Source organism: Cibotium barometz, chromosome 11 (genome assembly GCF_041138505.1).
Source record: "Cibotium barometz isolate CiBa-2024 chromosome 11, ASM4113850v1, whole genome shotgun sequence".
Lineage (NCBI taxonomy): Eukaryota > Viridiplantae > Streptophyta > Polypodiopsida > Cyatheales > Cibotiaceae > Cibotium > Cibotium barometz.
Window position 1 is genome coordinate 48,448,734 of NC_141056.1, and position 24,100 is coordinate 48,472,833.

The 24,100-nt window shown below is 44.6% G+C and overlaps 1 protein-coding gene across 3 annotated transcripts in view; it reads right to left on the reverse strand.

Moving 5' to 3' along the window:
• Positions 1 to 1,964: 1,964 nt before the first annotated feature.
• LOC147634268 (inner membrane protein PPF-1, chloroplastic-like) overlaps positions 1,965 to 24,100 on the reverse strand; it is a 33,492-nt gene continuing 11,356 nt past the window's right edge. The window contains exons 3-12 of one of the 3 annotated variants that reach the window (XM_086805392.1): positions 12,256 to 12,330; positions 11,809 to 11,869; positions 11,653 to 11,726; positions 3,815 to 3,919; positions 3,555 to 3,662; positions 3,354 to 3,457; positions 2,979 to 3,143; positions 2,666 to 2,837; positions 2,433 to 2,577; positions 2,140 to 2,326 (exon numbers count right to left, since the gene is read on the reverse strand). In XM_086805392.1, the coding sequence (XP_086661518.1) occupies positions 2,476 to 2,577; positions 2,666 to 2,837; positions 2,979 to 3,143; positions 3,354 to 3,457; positions 3,555 to 3,662; positions 3,815 to 3,919; positions 11,653 to 11,726; positions 11,809 to 11,869; positions 12,256 to 12,330 (966 nt within the window). In that variant the 3' untranslated portion in view covers positions 2,140 to 2,326; positions 2,433 to 2,475. Of the gene's footprint in view, positions 2,578 to 2,665; positions 2,838 to 2,978; positions 3,144 to 3,353; positions 3,458 to 3,554; positions 3,663 to 3,814; positions 3,920 to 11,652; positions 11,727 to 11,808; positions 11,870 to 12,255; positions 12,331 to 24,100 lie in introns of all 3 variants that reach the window. The other 2 variants (XM_086805393.1, XM_086805391.1) reach the window with 2 other exon arrangements.

The following is a 24,100-nucleotide window of genomic DNA, read 5'->3' on the forward strand; positions in this document are numbered from 1 at the left end:
ACTTTGAAATTATTTGATAAAGCAAGTAGACTTTATATCAACTTTTCCAAGTCTAAACTGCTTCCGTCGACTTTTCTAACTCGCATGCACTATTATGGCCATGACATTATATTTAGCCAAACCACCTCATTAAGACATTTGGGATATCCAATGGCATGATATATATCTACGCAAGATGCAATTCATTGGGTATTGAACAAATTGAAGGCAAAGCTCGCCTATTGGAAACTTTCTACATGCCCTTTACATGTGCATCTCAGAATTGTTCAATCGATCACTATGGCCTACGTGTAATTTTACATGCCATTGTTGATCTGATGTAAAACTAATATTGAAATTCTTATGTCTAATGCCTTGGAATTGTTATGGAGAACCAAGCATCATACAAGAGTGCTCCATCTTTTGAGACGACCTTTGGTCTGCACACCTTAAATACATGGTGACTAAATTTACTTGATCTGCATTATTATCTCTTGGCAAGAAAGGCCACCACGATTCCCACTTTTTATCAACTTTGGCAATCATGGGACAATGCATGCAAACATGTGGCAATTGGCAAATTTTTCACTAGGACGCACTGCTAAGTAAATTTGAAGGAACAATCTCAACATGCCTTTATACCTATTCCCTTTTTCGTGATTGGAAGTTAGCCATCTTCTATTCATTGGCATGGCGGAGATGCACTAGCGGGGGATTCTCCCCGATTAGAAAGCACTCATTGGTCTTCGGTGTTTTGGCAATACAAGAACCACAAAAAACCTTTTCGACCACAATTGACATGAACATTATGATGGATGTCATACCAAATGAGGGATTTGTGTTGACTTTCCCACAAGCCTGTCTAAAACATAGCTTGGATTGCATCACAAGCGTGTGCAAAACTATCACTACGCTATTATGGCCTTTTGAAACCATCCAACCCCTAGACAATCAAGACAGATTTCATGATTGGCAACTTGTTAATCCCACCAATTCTCTTCGATTGGATGTGCTTTCGACAAGTTGTATGCACATATTGATGCTTTTTTCCCAGTGGATCCAACCTCGTGTTGATACTTTATGGTAAATGCATTAGAATACTAAATGGTGGAAAGAAAGGCTTCAACTAATTAACAGTTGTAAGCTACATCTCCAACGTCATCTATTCTTACGGAGATGCCTTGTGGAAATACTTCCAATTTCTACTTTTCTGGCAAAACAAAATATCTACAATGATAGAAGTTGTAGATGTGGGTGACATGCAAAGTCCATTCCGCATCTTATTTGACATTGCATGAAGTCCACAACTTTCTTGCAAGCGTTGACTCACAATCTCCGAGGACATCTTCCATTCTTAAAAGGAGGAAACTCTTCTGCATTTTTGGTGTTTTGACATCTTGCACGGCTGGATTTGACACTTTCGTGATCTGGACGAGAAACTTGGCACTCGGACTATTTGGAAAGCTAGGAACCATATTATGTTTCAGCAGCCTTCTCTAGATTGTAAAAATCTTCGGCAGTCCCTACATGACTGTTGATATCTTGAGCTATTTCTAGCTTTCTTTCTTGGATGACTTCTCTCTCAAGTACATCCTCACCATGTACATTGCTCTTTGGTAATAGAACAGTGGTTTTTAACTTTTGTTTAAAAAAAGTGTGTGTGTGTGTGTGTGTGTGTGTGTGTGTGAGCGAGAGAGAGAGAGAGAGAGAGAGAGAGAGAGAGACGTGCATTTTCTGGCTTAAGCCAGCTTGTCTCCACACATTGCTCCCACAAAAGAAGAGGTCACATTGCTCCCACAAAAGAAGAGGTGGGACTTCAAACAAGGATATCCAAGCCCTTTGAATAAGAGCAACACACACACGAACCATGTCCTTCTTTGACAGGTTCAGAGGCAATATACTGACCTAGAATGAATTCAGACAAGAACTTGCTTGAAGTCAATGAACCACGTGACATAAATGAATAAAAACATCATAGCTCATATCCTACACACTAAGGTACTACAAGATTTCTTAAGAATTACAGCAGTTGACTCAAAACATACACAGCGCATGGTGTCATGGTACGACATGTCATGTGACTTACTGTAGCTAAGCTAGAGAGTCCTAACACCTATATATGGAGCCTGTTTCGTAAACAACCAACAAGGGCAGAGTATCACATGAAGTCATGGTTACTCGCATATGGAGTTCCAAACTTGCAATTTGGATTGAAAAAACAGCTCTTAACTCTTGGCATAGGTTGACTACTCACCACCACTACACGGCATAGCTTGCAAGCACCAAAGATGCTCCCTGACATGAAAGAGTGATGCTATAAACCCATGTGAAGCCACACTTGTCACACCTGCATAACAAATGAAGACTTAACCAACAATAAGCTTCTAGTGAGCAACAAATCATTTCTTCAATACAAATAACCGCCATCTCAATCTACATCATCAGGAACTAACATTTTAAGTGCTGTATGACAAGACTTTTGCAGCAAGTCTGCAATTAAGCAGAACGCTTCCTTTTTGAGCGCTTGCTTCTTTTCGATGTAGAGGGGCTTGCTCCTGCTGCTCCACTTCTGCTATAAACCTCCTCCAATGAATCCTGCTATATATTAGGAACCAGGAGCAAGTACCAAAGAGTGAGGCAAGGTTTTTGCAGTTACATTTTCAGAAGTAACATAGTGGAATGCTACCTTCGCAGAAGACAGGTCTATGGCTCCCTGACCGGTTCCATCCTCATCGCTGCCTTCCTCCGAATCGGTATCAGCTGAAGTAGCAGTTGTCAGGTTAGCAGATTTCTCAGTGAGTTTGGCCGCCTCAACTTGTTCCACCTTCTGCCCTTTCTCAGACTTGAGTTGCCTAAACCTGTCAAAATATGTTACCTAAATCAACAACTTAAAACCCTCAATGCAAACATTTGCACCCTACTTAACATTCCAATTTCCACAAAAGGAAATCCCACAAGATACCACCAGCTCACTCAAATGCTTATGGACCCAATCACACCTTTCTCCCCGGCGATCCTTCTTTTCAATTACTGGTGCTGAGCTTGAGCGCAAGGCTTGCCCTGCTGTTATAATATCGCCTCCACCCTTACCAACAGGTGAGCTTGCACCACCAAGTTTCCTGAGCCATACTTGTTGCCCCGTGCTTAGGAGATTGTTTGTTAACCTTTAAAAAAATTTGAAGAAACCCATAAGCACCACCATTTATGCATCATCCTCCTTTAACTTCGGTATGAAAACTAAAAGGAAATGTTCTGATATCAAGGCCAAGTCCTTAAAATATCTGAACCAAGGCAAATCCCATATCACATGAAGCCACCTCAACATCATGGCTTGCCCAACCACAAAACACGGAGGCATAGGATGGAATTGATACCAGTAAAGACTGAGCCCCGAAGGTACCGAAAGAGAAAAATAGCCTATCATCAATGGAAGAAACTTCAATATAACTTGTGTGTTCTTTTGACTTGGGTCATCTGACTGTAGGGCAAATCGGAAGTTAGTCCAGACTCCACAACACTACATTTTTCAAAAGAACCCGTGAACTAGCTTGTCCTTGATTTTTTTCTAACTTCACCTGCGGAGTTTGCATTACTTGCATTGACACATATTGAGAAACTATTAGCAGCACAGGCAGCACAAGGTAGGCAATAGTATCCCCCCAACCTAGAGGAGGTTGGCCATCCTACAAAAACAAGAAGTATAACCCATTAGAAGTTCAGCACGCATTACAAGATCCCTCCACGGAGCAACTTCGACAAACCTATCTTTGTGTGTTTCTACATAAAACTTGCAGTAGGGTAATCGCAAATGTGAAATACAAGATAAGAAACTTACTACTAAGGGAAAGAGCCATGAAATACCACTTCCACTTTGGCGGGCAGCTATAGTGGTAGGGCCAGCTAAAGATGGAATCCAAAAAAAACCTTCTGTCAGGAGCCCCTGGCACAAAATAAAGCATTAGACACAGAATATGTATGTATCTATACACAATTGTAAATACAGAAGCTGCTCCAAGGAAAACCCTAAATAGGGCAATCTCAACACACGTCCCCCAGGACTCAAGGCTATCAAATATCATTAATGGTTTATGAAGCAGGCTTTGCATCTCTAAAAAGTGTTTTGTAATAGCCCTAGCTAGGGTTATAACTAAAATTACATTTGAGGCTGATTCCCCATCACAAGCAGCACATCGAACAAGTGCTAGCAAATGTTCAAGGCTGTGTTGGAGTACCGGAGTGTAAGGCTAGAGGAAAGTTATAGGGTTGTTATGGAAGAAAAAGGCCACTGAATTGAGAAGGGAATGAATAGTGATTGCCCCATATAATCCATATGCAAACACTTATTATTTCCTCCTTGATCACTTCAAAGTATAATAACTCCTCACTTCCCTTTTCCACCAATAAGCCCTTAGACGGTGCACACTCACTACCCTACCAGCCCCTTTTCCAACTGTTGGCCAAAAATCATAGGCCTCACTAAGATTCTCACACCGATGCTTTAAACTCCCTGATCCTATTAAGCTTTCCAGCCACACAACTGGACTGTCTTTGTTTCCTCCAGTTTATCACTGACCTGTCAGAATATGCAGCGGAGATGAAGACAAGATCTGAAAACACGAGCAAGTGCACTGCAGAAAAGCACAGCAATAGAGAGGGAGAGAGAGAAGCGTATAACTCTGCTATATACACAAGAAAATCCCGGAGACTGAATACAAAGAGTGGGGGCCAAGGGGCCATTTTATATGGCCCCTATCAACCGGTCGGCCAGTAGAAAACCAGCCGACAGCACCCTGAATGGTCCACGACCTGCTGCAGCTCCAGTCGGCCAGCTACTGTCAGTTGGCCAGCACACATATCAAGTCGGCCAGCTACAGAGGACAACCTGGGGGCAGCAGAATCAGTCGGCCACCATCTAGATGAGCCAAGAACCACAGGACAGCCTCCCACACCTAGTGAAAATAGGGAAAAAATAGGGGAAAATATGTAGAGTGGGGAAAAATGAGAAAACACCTCAATCGGGCGGGCACACCCACAACACAGGCCCTGGTGTAAATATACAAACAGGAGATGACTGCTAACACCCCATCTCAGCTCTTGGATGTGGAACCAACCCCAGTAAGCTGGAGTGCCAACAGAGCAGAGCTTGAGATAGAGACTTCGTGAAGAGGTCCACCGCATTGTCCTCTGTCAAACAGAACTCTAGCAAGATGTCATCAGCAACGATCTTTTCACGAATGAAATGCCTTTGGTGGAAGACTAGGGGTTCCTCCAGTGGAAACCCAAACTCGCCAAGCAACCTCCGCAACCACACAACCTCGCAAGCAACACCAAGCAGCCCGTTACTATGCCTCTGTCGACGACAAGGCAATAGATGGCTGCCTCTTACTGCTCCATAAAACTACTCCTGAGCCAAGGGAAAAACTGTAACCTGATGTCAATGTCCTCGTGTCAGGCTCTCCTCCCCAATCTGAGTCACTCCCTCCGTGGAGTCCGACTCCATCCATCAATCCCCCTCCTGTGTAAAAGAGTCCAAGATCCTTCGCATGCTGCAGAAACCACAAGATACGCAATCCTGCCTCCCAAAGAGTCCTCTACAAACATGAGCTCAACAGCCTCATCACAAAGCTTCCGTCCAATCTGGTATGCATCAACCAAATCAATGAACCATTCTGCTTCCAAGTCAAGGAGGCATCATAGTGCTCACAAGGATCAACAACTGTTACGGTGGGATGCCAAGTCTTGGAAACCTACTAAAGACCACTCAAGGCCTTTGAAAACCTGTAAACCACCCCCTCTAAATCCGGAACTACAAAGCTTGGAGAATGTGCAACATCCACCTCCTTCTGCAAGTAATCAACTATCACCTGCCTGGCCTTCCGATAGGTCCCCGTGGAAAGAACTTCCTCAACTACACGAATTTCTCTGTCCCGAATGCTACGAGACATCAGAGCATAGGTACCTATAAAGTTTCCTCTGACTGATGAACACAAGAACTACCAACATCTGTACTGGGAAGTTCCTACCAACTACTGCCATCATCTAGCAAGCCATCCACCCTCTGGTCCGGGAAAGCCTGCACCTGCAGCGTATCCACACTTAAGTGGCCATTACCAGACTGCCACTCATCACAAAACTGAGGACCTGGGAGAGAGTGCTGAAAGTTTGTAAACTCCATTCTCCACTCCGCCTTCCCAAACTACCTGGCTTGTTGCCTTGTCCCGAAGAGCAACAAAATGCTCATCAAACTCCACCCGTATGCCAGTCTTGCAAACCTGATGCACTGACAACAGATGAAAACCAAGTGATGGAACATACAACACGTGGGAGGAATGCTTCCCCCCTCTGCCATCGGGAACTATCTCCAACTTGCCCTCACTATGAACCGGGATAGTGGATGTATCCCCAGTAAGGATGTGACCAGAATACCTGCAGAGATCCTGTAAAGCCGAACGGGAAGGAGTCGTGTGCCTGGAAGCACCACTGTCTAGAATCCACTCCCAAGTATCCGTAGCGGAGAGTCCCCAACCTCCTCCCTGCACGAGGAAGATGAAACATCGGTGTCCATAACCTCCAGGTGCACAAAAGCTGTAGTCTTCACGATTGCTGTTGAGGATTCTACACCCTTCTCGATGCTCCGCTTAGGACACTGCCTCCAATAGTGGCCTTTTTCGCCACAATCATTACACGTCCTCTCTCCCTTCAATTTTTCGCGGTCTGAGTAGGACTTCTTCTCAGAAGACTTCTCCGGTGAAGCCTTCCCTTTGCCCTTGTTGTTACGACCTTTCGATCATTGGCCAGTTAAGGCCTTGGAACCTCCGCCCTATGGAGGGTTCGTGAATCTTTCCTCTTGGTCCAAGACCATACACACAAGCTCCTCCCATGTGATGGTGCTGAGCCTGCCACTGGTAATCAACGAAGAGTAAAATGTTAAGTACTGAGAGGGCAAATGTGACAGCAACGTTATGGCCATATCCTTCGATGATCTCTTTCCCAGCCTGGAGAACTTCCTACTGAAGAGCCTGCAGCTTGTTGATGTGCTCCCGCATCGTCTACGACTTTACAGGATTCATCACCCGCATCTGGACTTCCAAGGAGATCCTCTTCATGGGTAATACCTTGTTATAGAGAGAATCCAAATGCTGCCATATACCTCTCGCCAGCGTCATATGCTTGATATGATTGATTACCTATGGTGTGCAATTGAGGAAAATGAAAGAACGGACTCTGGCATTGACACGATCCCATAACTGTGCCTGTGCCTCACGTTCCTTCAGAATAGAGGGTAACTCCCCTTCCTCTAACGCCAGCCGTGGAACCCCAACAACAATAAAATCAGCAAGGTCGTAAGACTCCAAAACAGATTCCATCATTACCTTCCATATGCCGTAGTTGTTCCCATCCAACTGACAGTCCACTGGGAACATGGGGAGTGTCGGGATCTTCACATGCTTCTCAGCCATCTCAAGTAAATCTGTCATTGCAGGGGTGTAACTGAAAAAGGGTGGGTTGGGGGGGGGGGGGGGGGGAATGAAGAACTAAACCTGCAAGTGGCTGTCCAGCAAACCAGCCCGCCTTCCTCTTGCTTCTCCTCTTCCCGTACGGCCCAAAACAGTCCACCAATCAGCAACAAAACAGCCCCCCTCTTGCTCACACAGTTCCCAAGATCTTCCAAGCGCCTAGAGCTCTAATACCATGTCAGAATATGGAGCGGAGATGAAGACAAGATCTGAAAACACAAGAGCAAGTGCACTGCAGAAAAACACAGCAATAGAGAGGGAGAGAGAGAACCGTATAACTTTGCTATATACACAAGAAAATCCCGGAGACCGAATACAAAGAGTGGGGGGGCAAGGGGCCATTTTATATGGCCCCTATCAACCAGTCGGCCAGTAGAAAACCAACCGACAGCACCTTGAATGGTCCACGACTTTTTACAGCTCCAATCGGCCAGCTACTGTCAGTTGGCCAGCACACATATCAAGTCGGCCAGCTACAGAGGACAACCTGGGGGCAGCAGAATCAATCGGCCACCATCTGGATGAGCCAAGAGCCACAGGACAACCTCCCACACCTGGTAAAAATAGGGAAAATATGGAGAGTGGGGAAAAATGAGAAAACACCTAAATCGAGCGAGCACACCCACAATAGAGGCCCTGGGGTAAATATATAGACAGGAGATGACTGCTAACATGACCAAGGTAGCCGACTTGCTCAGGGTTCAATTATGCTCTCCTCAATACTATCACAAGGGCTTGAAAACGCTGCGTTTTTTTTTACTGTCATGTTGTAGAACTTTAAAACTATGGAGCACTCCAGTAAAAAAACAAAAATATCCCCAACTATCACACACCTCTCAAACAAACTGCCAGTAAGTATCATGGGTGAAAGTAGTCAAACCGGCACAAATTTGACTAAACATCCAAGCTTACAAATAAAGAGAAATTTGATAGACACACGAGCACACGAGAGAGTCCAAGAAAAAAAATATGAGTTATTTAACTAAGTGACTCAAAAGAGATTTTGGTATAGACTTTGGCACTCGAAAAGAGAAGCCAGATCCTCCACTTCTTTTAGTTATTCTTTGTAGAATGCTTTTGCCTATGTGCTAGGGTTTTCCAAAGAGAGAAAGAATAGTGTAGTGGAATCACACATATAGCACACACAAAAGTCCTAAACGATTGCTCTATATTATGTAAAAGAAATAGGTAATACAACTGAAATTCAAGTACAAGATGTGGATGAGAATGACGACATCAAATCACAGCCCTATGACCAACTAACTCTACACTCCTGGCTAGCACTTCACCTACAAAAAAAATGCTCTGAGAAGTCCAACACTGACGAGATCAAATGAATATCACGATTTGGCTTCCCAGATATATATATGCACCAATGCTCCTAGTCGGCCAGTAGAATTGTTGTCGGCCACAAGTACCCGACTGCCACATCACCGCCGCCACTACATCATCACTGCCACGTGGTGAAGGTGTGCCTGCACTGTCTGCCTCTACATGTCAACTACTATCTAATGTTTGGGTGTGCCCTGCATACTGGTAGGTGTGTCACATTCTCCCACGTCACAGCTGTCCTCTGCTGCATGGCCTATCATGTGCATGCACATGGACATGCTCATCCCAGGGCTAACCCTTGAAGGACAATAGAAAAATAGATGAATTAGGGCATGAGCAGGACACAAAGGATCTCAGAAAGCATCTTGTGGGTGCAGGACCTGGCCGACAGGGTACTGAAAATACTATGCAGCTGGTCGACAGTAGGCATAATATTTTGTGTATTTTATGCTGGCCGACAACAGCACTCGGTCATCCGAGGGTGGTGTCCCAAGGCCTACTCAAAGACTTAGACAAGAACTTGTACAACATCTCATTCCTTATTGGGATTTGATCATAGACTAGGACTCTAGTAGTCAAGATCGCCTTTTTAGGCATGCCTAGGGCTACCAAGACATGTACCTTTTTGTACTATATGAATATACTGAAAATACAACTCTCTCTCTCTCTCTCTCTCTCTCTCTCTCTCTCTCCATCACTTCGCTGCGTTTTGCATCAAGGTGTTCCTATGAAAGGTGCTTAGGGCTGAAAGAAGACACAGAGCTTCTGCGCATGTAACATTGGTATCAGAGCTTCAGGCTAGTTCTGAGATATTGTTGCCGCTCGTGTCTAACCACCCTTACTACATCGTGCATGGATGAAACCATAACCCGTGTTTTGTTCTTTTCGTGGTGTGGTGACCAGGCAACCTTGTATCAGCATCAAGTTTAGCAATGCTAAACATTGATGGTGTCCCAAATGAAGGTGCACAGTCCAAGGAGAGTAACACAAGACATGGAAGAAGTTCCTAGGAGGTTGGTTGATGGTGTTCCACAAGACCCAAGGGAAATGGCAGCCCTGTGAGTCGGATGCCACTTGGGGCATACCAAGAAAGGCTTTCAAGAAAACAGTTCCAAGAGATGATCATCATCCAAGGGGTGGAGTGAGGATGCCAGACTCAATACTTAGGAAAAGAAGACCAAAGAAAGTGTTCAAGGACGGGGCATGAAGGGCCAAGGGACAAGTGGAACATATGCATAGATCTTCATCAAATTTGGAGTAGAATCAGAGACCTAAGGCAGTGAAAAGGTTGCCACAATGGGAGTCCATGAGGAGACAAAGGGATGATGATAGCCATCCAAGGTCAGTAGTTGGAATCCTTTCATTAAGTTTAGCAGAAGGGGATGTCATGTGCATGCACATGGACATGATCATCCCAAGGCAAATCCTTGAAGGTCAACAGAAAAACAGCTGAATTAGGGCATGTGTAGTGGGGCACAGGGAATCCTAGAAAGCATCTTGTGGGTGCATGACCTGATCGACAAGGTACTAAAGGTACTGCGCAGCTAGTCGATAGCAAGCATAATATTTTGTGTACTTTTTGCTGCCCGACAGAAATAGACCAACCTAGGGTGGTGTCCCGAGGCCTATTTAATGTTTAAGCCAAGAACTTGTAGAGCATCTCATTCCTTATCATAGACTAAGACTCTAGTAGTCAAGAGATGTCAAAACTCCTTATATACAAGACAACAACACGGTTAAAGAGAGGAAATAAAAAGTAATCCAAAATACATATATTATGCACTTGTTCTACCGCTGAATTGAATGAATAATGAGATGATGTAAGCAAGGGAAGGTAGGCCTGCTTATATATGAGACTAGGCTGCTGGTCGGTGGATGCATATTGCTGTCGGCCAGTATTTAGTGCCCACGACTGATGAAAAATAGCAATACATGCTTGCGCATTTCACATGTGTGAGTCGGCTGCTCTTGGTGCTGGCTGACTAGTGTTCTGATGGTCAACTACTGCAATTGCTTCTATAGGGCTGCCGACTAGAGATATGGGCTGCCCCAAGTACCAATACCTCTACATGCTTTATATGCTTTATGTATGCACTTAAAGGATTGACTTCTCATGCCCTAACCTCAGGTGACCTAAATGCTTGTTCTCCAACTAGGTTAAGGGACTAACCCTAACACCTAAGGCTGGGAGACTAACCTACATAGGTCATGCCTGACATGTCTCAAACTAAGGCTCACAATGGGGTCATGGAGTACAACAAATATTCCTTAAAAAATACTAATTTCTATATAAGTATAGCACTAATGATGAGCCAAAGTGTCACACTACACCTCAACACTTGGGTGCATGTGACAACCCCCCAGCAAGTTTCCGTATCTCCTAAGCAAGGCGATGGAATCACAACTAGACCGCCAGCTCCAAGAATTGTTGCAATTAGGGTTCAACCATTCCAGTGTATCCCCATTTGCAACACCGATCCCTTTTGTCAAGAAAAAGGGCGGATCTTCCAAACTTTGTGTGGATTATCGTGCTCTGAACAAGCTCGCAGTCAAGAGCAAGTCCTCGATGCCTCGGATTGATTATATCCTAGAAAGGTTGAATGGAGCCAAGGTGTTCTCGAAGCTTGACCTAGAAAGTGGATACCATCATGTACTCCACACTAACACCTTTCAATATAAGATTGTATGAGAGGTGACTTTACAAGTGTATGCATGTACAAGCACAACACAAAAGAGCACAAAACTCAAAAATCAGAATTTGTCAAATTTCAAACATTGGTCAAAAAATCAACAATGAAATATCCATTATAAGATAGCTTCTCACCTCGTTTGCCACGTTTGAGAGGGCTCGATATAGACCAATAAACACAGGAATTGTTGCCAACGTAGGCAGACAGCCTGCAAAACATAAAAATTATGGTTGTAATTTAACAAGCTGCAGGAAGTTCGATTTGCGAGTCAGACATCACTTCTCTCTTACCTGCCAATGGGTTTACACCAGCTTGTTTATAGAGGCGTGAGGTCTCCAGTTGTATTCGTTCCTAGGAACAAAAAAAATAAAAATCTAAAGAAATGACTATGTCACATTGTTATTAGTATATTTGCAAAAGAAAAAAAGGGAAAAAAAGTACTGGAAAAACACACGAGCGCCTTTCTACAGCCCCACATGTGAGCGCCCATGTGCCCTTTCTATACTAAAGGGCATTGCCCTATCCATGCTACGCTGCTAATAAGTACAAATAAGTAACTAAAGGGCATTGTCATATCCATGCTATGCTGCTGAGTCTTTTACCTTTCTATTCCACTACCATTTCTCTGAAGCTTCAAACAAAAGCAGATTCAAAGAAATAAACCAATACAAATACATGCAAATATCCATCATTTAATACTAACTGTTACAGGAAGAGGTTTGGGAATTCGAGCAAACCTGATCTCCGGCATACCGTTGTTGAATAGCCTTGAGTTTTGGTGACAAATTTTGCATTGCCAAAGTTGATTCTGCCTATCAAGAATCACATGATACATTTCAAGGTTTCATATATATTTTACAATATCTCTAAACAGCCAAAGTGGCAACAACAAGAACTTCAATGACCTTGAAGACAAGGACAGTCCCCACATTGGGATTAGAAAACAATGACATGGACCAGCTGGATCCAGGTTGTTTTTCCTTACTCAAACACAAATTATGAGAAAAAGACAAGGAAACAGATTAAAAACAGCTACATTTGGATCTTACAAGAGGGTCCCAATATGAAAGCACCTCACTAGCAAAGAAGGCTCAAAGGGAGGAGAGAGGAGAAGGAAGAATGGGACAAAGGCTTGCGGACAGCAATTCTCCACGTGAAAGGCAATTGGCGGAGCCAAGAGCCCATTTCTGCACCAATGGTCACTCTCTAACATCATGTGCCCTCAGGAGCTCTGGACAAAGTTGACTCTCAAAGCACTGGACAACCAGCACATTCTGAGTCAAATTGTAATTCTCAAATCGCTGTATAAATTAAGCAGAGGGTGAGCGAAAAGGCAAACTAAGGATCCTTGTAGGCATAATAGGAACCACGGTCATGCACAGAGGAGACACATAAGGCCCCAACCTACAATACAGTTCAAGCTGCGAGAGGTCACACGATGTACCAAACCCCACTTTGCGACAATATGCTGAGAGGAAACAGAACCAGGAGAAACAGTGAAAACAGTGGCAGCAGCCAACTGACGGCCAACAGAGCTGGGCTTGTGAGACATGGAATGTGTCAATGGGAATGGCCACGCTGACCTCTAATGAACCATGCAGACAAAGAAGCCTGTCAAGGCCCAGAGAGGCAACCAAGAGAGTAACAACGCTCGACGGCCAATGAGCCCAGATGGATGGAATGGGATGGAAAGCAATCGCCATGTGGTTTTATTGAAGAACTTTGGGAGGACTCGTGCAAGAACATGCAACAATGAGAAAATAATTTGTGGTCCCGTTGCGTGCTTGGACCCAATGATGTGTTCTCAGGTTAGTCAAATTGTAATATCTCTAATCAGTGGACATCACATTGGCAAGGTCAGAATAGAGTACAAAATGGTCATGGGGATGATCATTCTGTCCGTCATGGTTGTCAGCAGCAGCGCCCAGTTGAAACTCAACACATCAGCAGGCAGAATCATGAGCAAGCCCACTAAATGTACGACACATCAGCAGGGGCAGAATGTGTTGGGAGCAGTGACCAGTCGTTGTAAGACACGTTAGCAGGCAGAATGGACAGCAGCTCAATGCACGACACATCAGCAACCATCAGAATGGACAGCTCACAATCGATTAAATAAATGCAGGTTTGTCCGTTGCAATTTACAGGCTACGGCAGAAAATCTGCGGCCGACAATGACGGAGATTTCTTAGGTCAACTGCAACCCCCTGGGCTGGAATCAATGTAGCATGCGGAAGCTTCGGGGGAGATTGGTAACTTAAATGCTCAGAAATCAGCAAACGTTTCACGACGAGAATAACGCACAAAACTGAGAATAGATGTGCAGAAAATAGAGAGAGAGAGAGAGAGAGAGAGAGAGAGGGAGAAGAGGCCACAGTATTGGGTCCCGAATACCCTATGTAGGGCCCCCACCACGAATGGTGTATTTGCTTTTATAAGAATGATGCAAAATCTGAAAATAAAAGACTGAACCCGAGCCTTCTTAGCTGAGGATAATCCTCCACCCTTGACCTTCAGAATCCACCCTTGCGTTAACTCCTCCTTAGCTGTCTTGGTCCCTTGAGTAGCTTCAGCACTTGGTGAAATATGAGATAAAACGAACCGAATTCTAGGCTTGGGTATTTATACCCCCTTCTAGTCCTGGTCGGCCTGCAAACTTTTCCTCCACAACCTGAATAAGTAGCATTTAATGCTCATTAAATAGTCGTTTCACACTGTCAATAATTGCTGGCCAGGCTGCACACTGATTGAACTGCTGGGTAGTCCTGCGCAGCCTGTGTCGGCTGCCTAGCCAGATTGGCTGGCTGCCCATGGTAAGACTCGCGGCGGATGCCCAGGGGACTAGGGCCTTTGACACACTTGTTGATACCATCAAAGCATATTAAAACATTTAATCATGGCCACAGCCTTAACACATATCCACAATCACTTTGCGAAAGCTGGACAAAATATCCACAAATGCTGAAAATGGAGCTTGCACGTGTGACACCGCATAGAGGCCGGAATGGGCCGACCTCCCCCCCTTGGAGTATTTTATTACCCAAGGAGAATAATATCATGTACAAGCTTTGAGGGCCTTACTCTCCCCATGAGAGATGCCGGATTATCCATATACAAATGCCATAACACAACCCAACACAAGGCTACCAAGCCGGAACATAGGTTGTAGAAATGCCGAGCCAACAATATAATCTATATACCTCCGAGTGGGTACTGATTCTTCCCCAAAAACCATGGGTCTTCATGCAATAGAGCTGGTACAACAAGTACAACTCTCCATTCAGTCGATACAGCAAGTACAACGACTGGTACAATCGATACAATGGCTGGTACAATAAGTACAGTAGTTGGCACAATAAGTATGATAGTTGGTACAGCATGAACAGTGACTAGTATAGCAAGTACAGTGGTTGGTACAGCAAGCACAGAAGCTAGTACAATCGGTACAATGGGTGGTACAACAAGTACAAAAGCTAGTACAACCGGTACAATAGGTGGTACAACAAGTATAACAAGTACGAGGATTGGTACAGCCGATACAATGGCTGGTATAGCAGGTACAAAGGTTGGTACAACAAGTACAATGGCTAGAAATCATAATAAATGATTAAATACCCTTACCTTCAGTATTTCTTCGCGATGGAAGCCTCCAAAACAGTCCCCAACAGCCGGTATTCTTCATGGGCAGCCTTCAAGTGAGAGAGAAAGAGAGTATCCATCATTAGGGCAGCCTGTAACGGTGGTAGAGGCTAGTGTGCAGCAAGAGAGCCTCTATTAATGAAGAGAGAGGGCTCCAATTTATAGATTTGGGCCTCCCATGAGCTAAAATGGCAAGAGAAGGCTACAATGACAAGTGGAGAGCCACACAATAGCTGAAGTGACAAGTGTGAGGCCACCTGTCTCACTTTGATCCACTTTCTAACAAGTGTCAGGCCACTTGTCTCACTTTGGTCCACTTTCTTGCCACATGTCCCAATCTAAGAGATGGGTCCTTCCATAAACTTTCTCTCTAAAAATATCCCAACTGGTAGACATTCTGCCATAGGCACTTTGCCAACTCTTGGTATCTGCTCAATTCCAGATGTAATGACGCGAACAGAATTTCCATCGAAGTCGGGCCAAAAATAGCAACTCTCCTAAATTTTAGGAGTGTGGTCCTTTGTATTCTAGGATAATCCCCCATTCCCAAAGCTTGTACTTTCCAAATATTCAGACATCCTGGAGTCCACCAGACCCCTTTCATACTGGGAAATATCCAGGCTGGTGACATCCTCCCCAGCTTCTTAAAAGTTGTCCGCAACTTTAAGCTTCAAGCCATATATTCAAGATATAATCATGTCCCATCAAGTGAGCGAGACGAGAGAGTCTCAAAAATCCAATATAACTCCCAAAGAAATGGGTGAGACTAAATAAGTCTCCATAATACCAATATCAAAATCATGTCCCAAAATAAATGGGCGAGAATTTTGTGGAAGATACGCTACACAGGCACAAGAGCCAATTGTGTCTCAATCACCGATATCAATGAGATAATCATATGCCAATGAAAATCACCAACCAAGTGTAAGACACTTAAATAAGTGCCATGCACAAGAGACTAGTGCCTCGCACAGAAACATGTGCTATGCACACAAACTGGTGTCAATCAAGAGTACAAACCATGGTGACAGAAAAGCTGGTTGTCCATAGTTCTGGCAATCCTTTCTCCCAATCCCAATAGTTCCCATGTTCTCCCATACAATCCCAACTCTAATCAACAAGCATGGTGTGGAAACAATGAAACACTCACTCCACAATCACAACACGAATCCACGTGTATAGTGGAGTGTTCATTGAATTGCCCTCTCACAATCCCAACATGAATCCACATGCATGGTGAGATGAACAATGAACGTCTTGGCCTCTGTATGGGGAGATAGTGATTCTAATATGGCTTCTTCTTCTTCTTTTTTACCATATCCCAAATAAATGGGCGAGACAAAACAGTCCCATAAGTCCAAATATCATAATCATGTCCCAAGTAAATGGGCGAGACAAAATAAGTCTCCTGCCAACAAGACATCGGTCCACATGACCCTTGGCATAGACATAAGTCCCGTGCCAACCAAGCGTCATGTCCACTTTACCACTTGCACTCTGTGTTGGTACTCTGACCACACACCTTGGATGAGAGGTGGGCTTAAGTAACAAGATAAAACAATCACTTGCAGGCATAGATTGCCTGGTGTTCCATAAGTATTTCTGTTGCACATAGTTTATAGGCATTTCGGCCACCAATAGTTTGTAGGCGTTTCGGCCACCAACTCACACTACCCTCTCAAGTGTCCATGTTCCCTTCCATCTGCTCTCTATTGTTCCACCCACACATGGTAGAAACAATCTTCAAGAGAACACTACACATGGTATGTTGTGCTTGACACTACCCTCAAAAGTGCCCATGTTCCCTTCCATCTGCTCTCTATTGTTCCACCCTCACATGGTAGAAACAATCTTCAGGAGAGCACGTAGGACAAGAGAACACTACACACGGCATGTTGTGCTCGACACTACCCTCTGAAGTGCCCGTGTTCCCTTCCATCTGCTCTCTATTGTTCCACCCATACAAGGTAGAAACAATCTTCAAGAGAGCACGTAGGACAAGAGAACACTACACAGGGTATGTGAACCATGAGTTTCATAAGTCCAATGCATCCCAAATAAAGGGAGCCAAAAAGAATAATCCATAAACCTGAGGATAGATCCAAATCCCTAGAAAAGAAGTCCAGGAATCCATAGACCTTTGTACCATAATCCTTGTATACCATAACTCTTACCACACACTCCGTGCTAACCACACACCTTGGAGTAGACGTGGACTTTATCCATAAAAGCATCATATCCATGAGATATCCAAATATTTCTTCTCTATAAACTGGGACAGATTCGTCCATAGAAATTGCTTGTGAAGCCCAATATCTATATAAATCTCGTCCAAGAAAGAAATCTCCATAGATATAATCTATCCCAATAAAGGGAGCCATAAACAATGTTTCCCTGAAACCATTGTTGGGGTAAAGGCATTATGCCCACCCTTATAGTGTATACAAGCCCATAAGTTATTTAAAAGTACTAAGTGCACTATGTGTACTAGTGCAATATACATGTGTGATAGGGGAGTCACACACTCATCTCTTATGAGTTGACTTATCCCCACAACTCTCTCTCTCTCTCCCTTCTTCTCTGTGTATGTCTCCCACATGAAACCCTAATTAACTCTCCCATTCAACTGGTATCAGAGCTAGCAGCAAGTGCCACTGGTTTCATCTCTGTAGCCTTCGCTTCACACACCTCCAGTGCAGGGCAGCAAAATTGACGGCTCTATATGCTGTATTTGTAGGCTCCCATTACAAGCTCAAGCATACGACTGGCTTGGGTGTTGCAGGTGTCAGAAGCTGCCATGACAGGCAGTGCAGCATAGCAACGCACACAAACAGGGCAGCAACTTACGCAGGCTGCAGCTGAAGCAGGTCGACTAAGTGTTGACGTGGCAGAGCTACGCGTAGCACACCACAGGCGATGAACCAGTCGGCAGCAGCCAGGCGGACACGTAAGCCACTAGGCAGGCGACAAAGAAGAAGGTCGGCGGCAACAAGAAGCTGGGGTAGCGAGGAGGCCTGCGCGAAGTGGTGTAGTGCTATCCACTAGGCAAGTGGGCGTCAATATAACAGGCGGACACTTAACTGGCTGCGAACCAGAACAACACGCATACCTGGCGCTACCCCGCTACCAGCGATAAGGTTGGCGGCGTGCTGCGCTTGTTGCCCTTCTGCTGCACAAGAGCCTCCAACAACAAGAGGGTAAAGGACAACCATGAAGCTTCTGCCCAGGGAAAGCGAGAAGCTTTTCTTGCATCAGGCATGCTTCCTTGCACAAAAACGCCTTACTAGAGGTCTCCGCCTCAATTGTGCAGAAGCCGTTGACCTTATTGCTTCTCAAACGCCATAGCTCACAGCTCTCGTATGGTCCTGGCTGAAGCGAAGCCTCCTGTGGACAGAATCGAATCCACAGCAACAAGCAGGAGCAACAGCATCAACATCAACAAGAAGTGCCCCCCCCCCTTTCTGCAACAGCATCAACACAAAGAAATTCAGCCTGCAAATCTCAGAGAAATTAAAAAATTAAGAGGTATTTGCCTTCAATTTTGGGAATTTCTTATCAATTCAATCAATTGAGCAGGTACAGCTGCCGAATTGCTCAATTTCACAGCAAAATTGGCAAAATTGGGTGACATTGGTCACAATCAGGATCAATTTGCAGGAAATTGGATGTCGAAATTTGGGGCTTTTGATGTAATTGTGCAATTAAGCACTCATACATGCTGTATGATGTGAGAAATCGCACATTCGGGCAAAATTGCAGCAAATTGCAGTGCAAATCAAGGAGCTTTTGTGCCGATTTGGTTGATTTGCATGCAGGCACTCGCATTTGATGCTTTGGGCAATGTGTTGATGCCTTACAAGCACTCAATGTGCCTGTAAATCAAGGGGCTTTCATGTCTTGGATGCATATGTGGCCAGGGGGAAGCACTGTGAAGACTTTGGATGCCTTCATGTGCGTCAATGTACCATGTATGATCAGAAATTGATCTTAAATCAAGGGGCTTTTCAAGTTCGTATGCTTGTTGAGCTTGGCAAAGCAGCAGGCAAGACATTTATGCCTTGAATCCTCAAAAATCAGCTTGCAGTCAAGGGGCTTTTGCCCAATTTCTGTCCGGGACTGTTGTATGCAGTGTACGGTGAAAAGATGCAGGGGGGAAGAGAGCTTGAGCTCTTGCAAGCACACACAAACACTCACAAAACCCTAATAGAGAACACACAAGGTGAGAGGCTGAAATCTTCTTCTTCTCTACTCAACACTCAACACACCATATACAAGAATAAGAGAGTACACATAATATGAAAGGTACTCAACCAAATACATACACGGGTTCTCTATAGTGTGAACCCGACTAAATGAGCTGGCGCTATAACTATGCCAGTCTCTAGAATGGCTGTCACACAGCCTGTCATCCCACTGGCCGCATATCACCCAAGATCTCACCAACCATGCCAGTGGTATAAGTGTGGGGCCTATCTCCCAGGCGGGTCATCAGTGGTGGCCACCGCCTCACTAGACGAGCTCGATATCTCAACACTCTCCCTCGAGCTCAACTCCATCTCATGTACACCAAGCGAAGCCCTGAATCTGCGGAGCTTCTCTGTACCCAATGCTTTGGTGAAGATGTCACCTACCTGATCCTCTGTGCTGACATAAACAAGGTCAAGGTCTCCTGCCAGACCTTCTCTCTGACGAAGTGGTAGTGGACCTCTATGTGCTTCGTACGAGCATGAAAGACTGGGTTCCTAGCCAACTGTATACTGCTAATGTTGTCACAGAAAATGACAACTTGTCTATCCACTAATAGACCCAAATCTGCAAGTAGCTTTCTCAACCAAGCTACCTCACATGCTGCCATAGCAGCTCCTCTGTACTCGGCCTCTGTACTCGATAGAGCAACCGTAGGCTGCTTCTTGCTGCTCCAAGTCACAGCAGCACTCTCCAAAGAAAACATGAAGCCACTGGTAGATCTTCTATCTGAGATACTACCAGCCCAATCAGCATCTGTGTACCCATGTACACATATCTCTGTCCCAGTCTCATAGAATAGTCAACAATGCAAAGTAGACTTCACATACCTCAGCATACGTCTCACTGCATCCAAATGCGGTTTCCGTGGAACCTGCATAAACTGACTCACCAACCCAACAGCATAGCTCAAATCTCGTCTAGTGATCGTCATGTAGATCAAACTTCCTACTATGCGCCTGTACATAGTAGGATCCTCCAAGATCTCTCCTGAATCTGCACTCAACTTGCCATTCTTAGGCTTACAGCCTGTCATACCATACTTGGACAAGATGTCCAAGCCATACTGTCCAAGCCATACTGTCTCTGCAGTAATCCAATACCATGTGGTGACCTAATCACCTCAATGCCTAAGAAATATCTGAGCTCCCCCAGATCCTTCATCTCAAACTTCTGTCTAAGCAAGATCTTCACATCAAAGATCTCTGCATCATGGTCTCCCATAATGATCAAGTCATCTACATAGATGACAACAAGCACAACCCCTCTATCACCATGTCTCACATACAATGAGAAATCTCCATTGGCTACATGAAAGCCAATAGTGACAAGATATTCAGAAATCTTGTCGGACCATGCTCTTAGTGCTTGCTTTAAGCCATACAAGGCTTTCTTCAACCTGCAAACATGCTCGGGGTGACCCACATCCTCATAACCAAGTGGCTGCAACATATACACCTCTTCTTGCAAATCCCCATGCAAGAATGCATTCTTTACATTCATCTGATGTAAGGACCATTGCTTTGACGCAGCCACTGCTATCACAACTCTCACTGTTGCCATCTTGGCAACCGGGCTGAAAGTTTCCTCATAATCAATCCCATATGTCTGCGCATATCCTTTGACTACCAATCTAGCCTTGTACATGTTTATGCTTCCATCACTGTTATGTTTAACTTTGTACACCCACTTGCATCCAATGGCTTTCTTGCCTTCAGGCAATTGCACTAAATCCCAAGTTTCATTTCCATATAGTGCATCCATCTCCTCATCCATAGCTTTCTCCCAACACACATTTCCAACAACCTCATCAATGCATGTGGGTTCAACAACCTGCACAACCTTTGCCATATATGCATAGTGATGTGCCACATAACCATCATATGTAAATCTCTGCACAGGGTTCTTCACTCTCCCTGATCTTCGCAGCTTTTCATTCATGGCCTCCATAGCCTTCTTTACACCAGGTGTTCTCATAGCTGGGATCCCAAGCTCCTCATCAAGGCTCATATCTGAGCCACTGGACTCTCCATCAACAAGAGAATGCCCTGCAGAAATGTCAGGCATACCAAGGGGCTCAACCACTTTCTCTTTTCCTTTACGTGATGTACTAATCACATTTGCAGGACTGGTATTATGACGCAGCCTGCCACTCCATGGTCTATCAACAGACCCACTAGATGAGGACTCTCCTGGTCCACTCAAGGACTGTGATTGCTAACCTGCATTCTGTGCAACCACACTTCCACTCACATCAGCCCCAACAGCTTCTTTTTCAAGAGCATACCAGCTGCTCATCTCATCAAAGACAACATCCCTCCTTACCCTCAACTCACGTGTAGCAGGGTTATAACACCTGTATCCCTTTTGCTCAAGGGAATATCCAATAAACACACATTTTTCAGCTTTCGGATCCAGCTTAGTTCTCAGCTCATCTGGCACATGCACATATGCAATGCATCCAAAGACTTTCAGATGAGACAAATCTGGTTTTCTGCCAGTAAACCTCTCCTCTGGAGTTACATCATGTATGGCTGCAGTTGGAGTCCTGTTCATGATGTATACTGCTGTAGAAACAACCTCAGCCCAATAGGAATGCGGCATATTCTTCTCTTCCATCAATGCTCGCGCAATCTCAGCAATGTGCATGTTTCTCCGCTCAGCAACTCCATTTTGCTGCGGAGTGTATCTGCATGTAAACTGTCTCCGAATACCATTCTTCTTCAAAGATTCAGAGAACTCATTGGAGAAGTACTCTCCCCCTCCATCTGACCTTAGACACTTTACATATTTCCCTGTTTGCTTTTCAACCAAAACTCTGAAATTCTGAAAATGAGTGAACACCTCACTCTTCTCCTTCATGAAATATACCCACACTTTCCTTGTGTGGTCATCAATGAAAGTCACATAATACCTGCAGTCTCCCATAGATATGGTCTTCGTAGGACCCCATACATCTGAATGCACAATATCTAGTGCATTTCTGCTCACATATCTGTTACATGGAAACACATGCTTTGTTTGCTTCCCAAATTGGCATGCTTCACATATTTTCTGCATACCTTCTACTTTAAATTTTGGCAACCCTGTCACAATTCCTTTTGTCTGCATAGACTTCAATCTCTACACATTTACATGTCCAATCCTTTTATGCCAAATGTCTGTGTCTGCAACAATTCCTGAACCATTTGCAAACATCGCAGCACTCATCTCAGGCATGTCTACATCCAACGTACACATTCTGCCCAATCTCTTGCCTTTTGCAACCAACGTGCACTTGTTTTTGAAATCTTCAACATAACACCCATCAGGGTTAAACCGAACCTGCAAACCCTGCTCAATCATCTGGCCAACTGAAACCAGATTCTTTGTTATGTTCGGTACATGAAGTACATCTGCAAGGTACTTCACTTTGCCATCCTGCATAGACAATGGCACATCTCCAACGTGGGCAATTGGATGAGCAGTGTCATCCCCTGTTTCCACAAAACCTGGTCTTTCCGGGATTTTCATCTCCTTGAACCACTCCCCATGACTCGTCATGTGGTTCGAAGCACCTGAATCCACATACCATACATTATCTTTTTATGCTGCATTAACATTTTCAGACATGGCATTCACGACATGCTGCATAACAAACAACCTTTCATTATCCTCATTATTTCTGCTTGAGGATGCATAGTTGTTTTGCTGCACTTTCCCATTTTGCATGTCAGCCTGCTTCTTATAACATTCTGCCTGCACATGTCCTGGCTTACCACAATAATAGCATTCACGTGCATCATTATATTGCCTTTGCCAATTTCCACGGCCTCGTTGACTCCCCCTGCCTCTGAATTTGCCTCTTCCACCTGTGTGTTGTTGTTGTTGTTGTTGATTCTGGGACTGTTGTTGTTGCTGCTGCTGCTGCTGCTGACCATAATTCTGATTACCTGTTCGGCCACCTCCTTGACCGCGTCCACGGCCTCCTCTACCTCGTCCTCTTCCTGAACTCGTGTAGAAGGCCTGTTGCTCTGAACTGTTTTTACTTTGTAAAGACTGTTGGTCTTCACCCAAGTTCTTCTCTTCGATAATCAGCATAGACACCAAATTTGTAAAGTTGGGAATGTTTTCCCGAGTCTGAATAGACGTCTTGAACGCCTTGTATTGTGGCCCGAGACCACGTAGACAGACTTCCACTTTGTCATCATCATCTACTGACACACCAACAGATGCAAGGGATTCCACAATACCCTTTATCTTCAGCGCATAGTCATTCACAGATATGCTCTTTTTCTCCACAGTATGAAGTTCATTCTTCAACTGTATCTTGCGTGCCTTGGTATTTGTTTCATAAAGCTTTACCAAGGTGTCCCACGCCTCCTTGAGGGACTGGGCATCCTGAATGTGCCCAATCATGGTGTCCTGTATACTAATGGATAGCCAATACATAACCTTCCTGGCTCCTTGGTTCCAGTCTTTAAACTCTTTCACATCTGCAGCAGTCGGATTTATATCCGATATCTCCGGTGCCTCTTCATGCTCACCTTCTATGTAGTCCCAATAGCCTTTTCCCATCAGGAAATTCGTCAACCTGAACCTCCAAGCATGGAAGTTATTCTTATCAAGCTTCTCAGCCACAATCTGAGTTATCCCATCATTTGACATCTTGCCAAACACACAACTTTACCAGAAACTGCACTCTGGTTTTTCTGCACA